This window comes from Platichthys flesus, chromosome 9 (genome assembly GCF_949316205.1).
Source record: "Platichthys flesus chromosome 9, fPlaFle2.1, whole genome shotgun sequence".
Classification (NCBI taxonomy): Eukaryota; Metazoa; Chordata; class Actinopteri; order Pleuronectiformes; family Pleuronectidae; genus Platichthys; species Platichthys flesus.
The window spans coordinates 19,561,888-19,569,490 of NC_084953.1; the positions used below are offsets into that span (position 1 = coordinate 19,561,888).

The following is a 7,603-nucleotide window of genomic DNA, read 5'->3' on the forward strand; positions in this document are numbered from 1 at the left end:
ATTGCAAGAAGAACCCTTATGATGTAAGTCTTTCTTGAGGAAACACTTAGTCATCACAAATAGGTAAAATGATGGGGACTGATATAATCTTAAAGGAATATAAAACAAAGTAAGAAGAAGAAGGTAATCCCCTAGTTTTGTCAAGTGAATTTATCAGGACTGTGAACCGGGGTCACAAACCTTTATGCTTGGTTGAAACCTCTTTGTGCTGATGATGCCCTTCAGCTTGCAGACACCTGCAGCCTGGGGCCAGGTCCTCTCCTCCCGGTCTGCTTCATGCGACTGGATTAAAGACTGTTTTAAAAAATGTCTGAACCATAGACTGGATATCAAATAATCTGGACAATAGACTGTATATAAAAAGGTCTGGACCAAAGACTGTATATGAAATAGTCTGGACCATAGACTGTATATAAAAAGGTCTGTACCATTGACTGGATAGAAAAGGTCTGGACCATAGACTGGACATAAAAAGGTCTAGACTATAGACTGGATAGAAAAGGTCTGGACCATAGACTGGACATAAAAACTGTGCGGACCATAGACTGGATAGAAAATGTCTGGACCACTTCATCCCCTATATCGCAGACTTCAGTAGCTGCGCTGGCACAAGACACACAACTGTCAAGCGCGCCGAAATCACCTCAGGAAGACCGGAAATCATCGCATCTCTTTGTCTCGGGAAACGTGCAAAATATGTTTTAAATGCTTTAGGATGGTTTGAGTTAATCTCAAATGCATGAACACCTGAAACTCCATTATGGCTGAAGAAGAACGAGCTCAAGCATTTACATACTCAAAACGTGTATTATTGGGTCTGTGTTTTATGTTATCTAAAGAAATCTTAATCAGAAATCATTCCTTGTGACTTACAAAATATAAAATGCCTCTTGGGTGTCATTTGTTTTTTTATTGACAGGCTTCACTCTCATCACAGACTTTATAGTATTCGTTTTATTTTGAAAATGTTAGCGGATATGGATCGTATTTTCTACTCCAACGGTCTTGACACGTTAGACAAAATAAAGTGTGATCTCGGTGGTAACCGCACTCAGCTGTCAGTTGTGTGACGCGCACTGAGCTGAGAGAAGATCAGGAATACACCTTTTATTACTCATTGACAAACAACACGCTTTCAACTCCAGCTCGTGTCTCTGCATCTCTTACCAATGGACTGAAAATGGACATTTGGATAAAAGTGTCTTCACTGAACCACAGCTCCTCAGTCATGAGTGACCCTGTGGTAAAGTGGAGCGCACGGTCTGCACTCGGACTTGTCACTTGTTTCCGTGCGTGAGATGAAAAAGCTCTGCGATGGTTTTCACGTTACATTCACAATGAGCGCGCACATGCCGGAGTCCAACTCCAGCGGCAACTTGACTCCCGCGGTGACCGAGGCGGGCGCCGCGCTCCCGGGCTACCTGGTGGTGCTCCTGTCGGTGCTCATGGTGACGCTGGTCGTGGTGGTGGTGGCCGGGAACGCGCTGGTCATCATGGCTTTCATCGTGGACAAAACCCTGAGGACTCAGAGCAACTACTTCTTTCTGAACCTCGCCATATCTGATTTTCTCGTGGGTGAGTTATTGGTGCATCTTCCACCTCTCTTTGTGTCTCCTCAGTTTCTTGCTTTTGTTCCCGGCTGTGAATGAAACACCACCAACATGCTTATTGTGCACACCCACCACAACGCATTGTCCTTTCCCTGCATGTAATTATAGTGAATCACTGTTCAAGTGTGGCTTGTTAATGATGACCTTACCGCCCTTATGCTACAGTGCTTTTGCAGATAGCCACTATTTTATATAGAATCAGCCACTCACACCCCTCTGGAGAGTGCAGCTCTTCAGCCTGCACCATTGGATGAATTACAGCCTCCTCTTCAAGGCAACTATCAATGCACACTGCTTTGGTCTTCACTCACTGTCATTTTTTGTCAAATTGCACAGGTATCACATCCTCACAGTCTGGAGAGGTTTGACTGTTCATAGTTGATTCGTTCTGGCATTGGATCATCATGCAGAATGTGTGTCTGTGTGTGTGTGTGTGTGTGTGTGTGTGTGTGTGTGTGTGTGTGTGTGTGTGTGTTTGTGTGTGTTCCAGGTGCCTTCTGTATCCCGGTGTACATCCCGTACAACCTGACGGGTCGATGGATGCTGGGTAAGGGTCTCTGCAAGGTGTGGCTGGTCATGGACTACCTGCTCTGCACCGCATCAGTCTTCAACATTGTCCTCATTAGTTATGACCGCTTCCTGTCAGTCACAAGGGCTGTAAGTACAGGCTTTGAAGGTGCTCATTACCATACACACACACACACACACACACGCACGCACGCACGCACGCACACACACACACACACACACACACACACACACACACACACACACACACACACAGAGGTAACTGACATACTGACACAGTCAATTCTAAAATGTTTCGTTTCCATTTATACTCACAGATGTATACCTCCTGAAGGGATAGTTCACCCAAAAATGAAAACTCACTCATTATCTACTCACCACTATACCGATGGAGGGGCGGGTGAAGTGTTTGAGTCCACAAAACACTTTTGGATTTGTAGGGGTAAACAGTTTTGCATCCAAATCCAATATAATTGAAGTAAATGGTGACCATTTCTTCAAACGGCATAGTGGTGAGTAGATAATGAGGGAATTTTCATTTTTGGGTGAACTACCCCTTTAAGAGTGTGTGGCTTCAATCAATAATTTTCTTTGTGTGGTTAATCTGGTCTGTAAATATTTTCAAAGCAAACATGAGCTTTTAACACGTATGGACATTAACATTTTAATGGGGCTCTCCTTTGTATTAACATGCAAATCTTAGTCTAAGAGTACCACTCAATTACTAGAAGTGTATTACTGTCACTGTCCACCATTTTATTTTATTTAGCCAATTCTGAATGTGTGTTCACAGCATGGTGTCATCAAAAATGTAATAGAGAAAATGATAAACCAAAATGATGATGATTAACACATTTCCAAAATCGACATTTACTGTTAGCTGATGGTCAAACTCAGCCATCAGTAAATGGTCAAACTAATCATAATTCCTATGATGTGTATCACAGGAATTAGTGAATGACAGAATGAGAGTGTAATATCAGACATAGTTAAAGTTCGAAAAATAGACCTTGGTAACGTCATAGGCCATTTTAAGACATCAATTTAGCCTTTTAAGGAATGAACAATGAAATGTGTTCCCTTTGTTTTGTTCATTATCGCATCTGTTGCGTTCCGGAGACGTCATCTTCTCTTTCACTAGAATTTTCTGAACATTTTCCCGCTGTAGTCTCACGTGTTCACTGGGACATTCTCTGGACATTATACTCATGGTCTGACAGGAAAAAGTCTGGAGAATGTCTGGAGCCACTGTCTCATCCCCTGGGGAGAACTTCAGGAGAAAGTCTGGCGTTCACTGCGTGTCTAAAAGCATCAGTGGTGGTGTCCGGGACTGAGGCTTTCTACCCTTATCATCTTTTAAGAGGTGTAAGGCGTGGGAGATTCGGGTTGTCAAATGAAAAATGCTTCATGGGAAATAGAGTTGGGGATGTAGGGATTTGGGAGCTTGACTCAAACTGCTCCCAAACATTTAGGTGGGATACCTCAGCCTCTGCTGCTTTGATTTCAATCATTCATCGTTGAGCCCTCCCACCTTTAGGTGAAAGTGGAAGACTAAATGTCTGCAATGCTCATTTGCTCCTTTTCTAAACAGAAACAAGAACAACCAGATATTTGTTGCTTTGTATGACGCTCTTACTGTAAAATCATCCTTAATATTCCATCATCATAATTTGTTTGCATTGGACCCAATGGACTGTATGTACAATATTGATCATCACTTATTAATTTGTTCCTGAGATTCAATCTGAAGATCCGCCAGACAACACGATCATTTGAGCTTTATTTAATGTGATACATATTTATAGTCTCACAGCCTGTGTTATATTTAATTTACTAATAGTGACTGAGCTCACTTATACAGAAGAATAACCTTATCTGGCTGCTTACTAAGCAGTGTTTGATATATAAACAATTACTTTGCCCTCTTTTGATTGACATTTTAATCTCAGGAGCTTCATAGGAAATATTATTTATTTATGGAAAAATCTTTGATCAATAGTGAGCGGGCTTTCTGTAATTTAAAGAAAATTTAAAATGGAAAAATATGGCTGTGCTTTTGGAATGACTCCTCGAGACTGGGGCCAGAATCTATATTTTATTATGAAGTGACCACATTCGATTTTGAATTACTTAAAACTCAGTCACAGAGCAGAACTAGAAACAATCAGAGCAATTAATAATGGGATGCAAAGAAAAATGAATGTACTATTGCAGGATTCTCTATGGCAGACACATCTGTAGGTCATATCAAAAACCAGTGACACAGCAGTTGTTTGTTCTTGGTTTAGAGGAAAATATACCATAGACTTTGTTTATCACTGCCTGATAGTGGATTCCACAGCCCCCCCACCCCCCATCCCCACCCATGTCACCAGCAGCCATCTTGATGTTAACGAAAATACATTAGCAGTGCTCATCTGTCAGTCAAACTGACCAAACCCGCCCTATTTCAGATAAATGGTAGTGATTGACCTGGCCTGTCTCGGGACAGATAGAAAAGGGGGTGGTACGGACCCATCATTGAGCGCGAATAAACATGAGCTTGCTGATTGGCCTGGTTTCAAGGCTAATTTGCAACTTCATTGTCTCACGCTGACATACCCAGCTGTTGCCAATGCAGAGAGACATTTTATGGTTTCTGGCATATAGGCGAGATGAAAACCTACATCAACAAAATGAGGAGAGTGGAAAATAGAGGAGCCCTGCTCAATGATAGATTAGACTGAGGAGAGGTGAAGTGAAAAAAGAGTAAGTGAAAACAGAATGAGCGACGGGGTGATGACGAGGGAGGAGTGGATTGGGAGAAACCAGATGTCTCTTTCACACTCCTGATCAATGTGGCTCTCAGCCCGAATATATAAGATGCTCATATGTCGGTTTCACTTACTGCGTCTCCCTGCCACTCAGAGCACAATACGAACAGGGCTTCATCTGAACAAGACACTCAGAGCAGAAGCAAGTGCATTTGTCAAATTGATAAAACTGTACATGAGCCTCTATTTATGTAAATAGCAGAAGAATTGTGTTCATAGTGTATCCATTCTAAGTCACACTTCTCTTTTGGCACAGGTTAAATACAGAGCACAACGAAATATGACCCGCCAGGCTGTGCTCAAGATGGTGGCGGTGTGGGTGTTGGCCTTCCTCATCTACGGCCCTGCCATCATCTTCTGGGAGGAAATCTTCGGCCAGAGCATCGTCTCGCCCCACGAGTGCTACGCAGAGTTTTATCACACTTGGTACTTTCTGCTCTGTGCTTCAACCTTCGAGTTCTTCACCCCCTTCGTGTCGGTGGCTTTTTTCAACCTCAGCATTTACCTGAACATCCATCGCAGGAACAAGAACGGAGGCGCCTGCGCCGAGGACGACACCAAGACTCAGAGGAACAGTAAGAAGTCCTGCGACGGAGGAGCCTGGTCTGTGTTTTTTGTCAAAACTCGAAAGGTGTCGTCCAGCGAGCCCACTGCCATCTCTGCAGTTATCGAGGACGATGACATCCTCTCGTGTGGAGAGCCAAATACCAATCAGATATTCACGCAGAGGGAGAAGTGCTCTCCAAACAGGAGAAACTCCAGGATGTTTCAGCAGACAGCCTCCGGCTTGGCGCCTGGTCGTAGGACACAGGGATCTCGCCTTTCCAGAGACAAAAAGATTGCCAAATCTTTGGCCATTATAGTCTGCATATTTGGGATCTGCTGGGCTCCCTACACTCTACTAATGATCATCCGTGCTGCTTGTAGTGGCGAATGTGTGGCAAAGCACTGGTACGAGATAACATTCTGGCTCCTGTGGTTGAACTCAGCCATCAACCCGTTCTTGTATCCTCTGTGCCACAGCAGCTTTCGAAGGGCTTTCTCAAAGATACTGTGTCCTAAGAGACAGTCAGTGCAACCTCAGATTGAGGTTCAGTCTTGTTAGTTGACTCAACTAAACTTCCATGCTTAATGAATGCAGTAACTGTTGTGGGTCAAACACTGTAAAAATCCATGTACTGTTCTTCCATCAGAAAAAAAATCCAGTTTTCAAAAAAAGACAAATGTTTACATTTGAATGAGGACTGTCAGAGAACATGTGATAGCAATATGTTAAGATGTAGTGTGAGGAAATGTATTGATTTTCTTTATAAAGGTTAAATCGGTGGCCTTTGTTGCACCTTTAAAAGTGGAATTGTCCTTGATTAAAGTACACCAATGATTTTCATCTTCAACCTTCCCAGACAATCTCTGCAAACAGGACTCAAAGGAATGTTGGGGTTTGGATTTGTCACCACTGAGCTCTTTATGTGCTGAAGGCTCTATATTATACAGCCTGACAGAGGGTGATTACCATAATTTAGTTGATGTTATACAAAACTGGATCATACCAGGTTCTTAAATTGCAGTCTGTCTGAGAATTCAAACAACAAAGGGAGACAACAGCGCAAGCTAACATCCGTTTTTTCACAGTGCTGCTGTTGCAAGAAAATCTCTAAACTCCCCTTCATATTCATTTGATGCGCAGGAGATATTTTGTAGTCTTTAATTCGTTTATAAAGTTTTATTACACCCCTGCACATGAAATCCTTTCATGTGCATGAAATCCTTTCATGTGCATTCATTGCAATTCATTTGAAAAGAAAGGCCCTTCCCTAATTGTTTTCCATATCAAGTTTTTCATCATGCAGCAATAGAACTTGGTACATTGACAAATGTGGAGTCCTCGAAGTTCAGAGCAGCTGAACAGATTAACCTGTATTTGTTCACTGAATACCGAGTATACTTTTTACCACAGTGATGTTTTCTATCATTTTATCTGAAAAGCAAGTGAGTGGAAGGGTGAATCATCTTTTTTCTGCCAATACTGTATCTGCACCTAATTTGTTGTTGATGTTTAAGATGTACAGCACTACTACATGAGGGTAGCATAAAAACTTTTGTACAATAATGTCTGTGCCAAGCTAGATGGATGTGTTCTTTAGTATTTATTCAATGACTTACTGGTTTGTACCACCTGAACTACTACTTTACTACTTTGTATCAAGGCTATGAATGTGTCGGTGTAAGCAGCCAATAAAATAATAAAAACGACTGCCCACATGTTTTGTAACTGTGCATTATTGATAGAGTTTGGAATTCAGGTTATATTCATATAGTTTGACAGTTTGGGAAATAAAGCAAAGAAAGAAAGATGAAAAATGCTAACATGTCTGTAAAGTTAAAACGTAAGCTGCAAGTAGGAGATCATTAGCCTCCCTTAGAGTTAAGACTTGAAACAGAAGAACAGCCCCCTGACTCTCTTAATGTAACAAAGTCTAACTGCGTTCACACAGCTACATTATAGCTGTGTCGTGTCTGAATTGATATAAGACGCATATTTGCCCAAAGTGATGCAGACACTTCAAACAAGAAATACAGAGAGAAGAAAAAGAGTTTGTGGCAAGTTTTGAGCTGAACAGAAATCAAGCTTATGGCCAACAGTCAATATAT

The 7,603-nt window shown here is 42.0% G+C and overlaps 1 protein-coding gene across 1 annotated transcript; it reads left to right on the forward strand.

Annotated features, from left to right (window-relative positions):
* Positions 1 to 1,067: 1,067 nt before the first annotated feature.
* Positions 1,068 to 7,199, forward strand: LOC133960199 (histamine H3 receptor). The gene is made up of 3 exons (XM_062394654.1): positions 1,068 to 1,575; positions 2,101 to 2,267; positions 5,208 to 7,199. The coding sequence occupies exons 1-3, from the start codon at positions 1,299 to 1,301 to the stop codon at positions 6,054 to 6,056; spliced, it is 1,293 nt and encodes a 430-aa protein (XP_062250638.1). The 5' UTR covers positions 1,068 to 1,298; the 3' UTR covers positions 6,057 to 7,199.
* Positions 7,200 to 7,603: the final 404 nt, after the last annotated feature.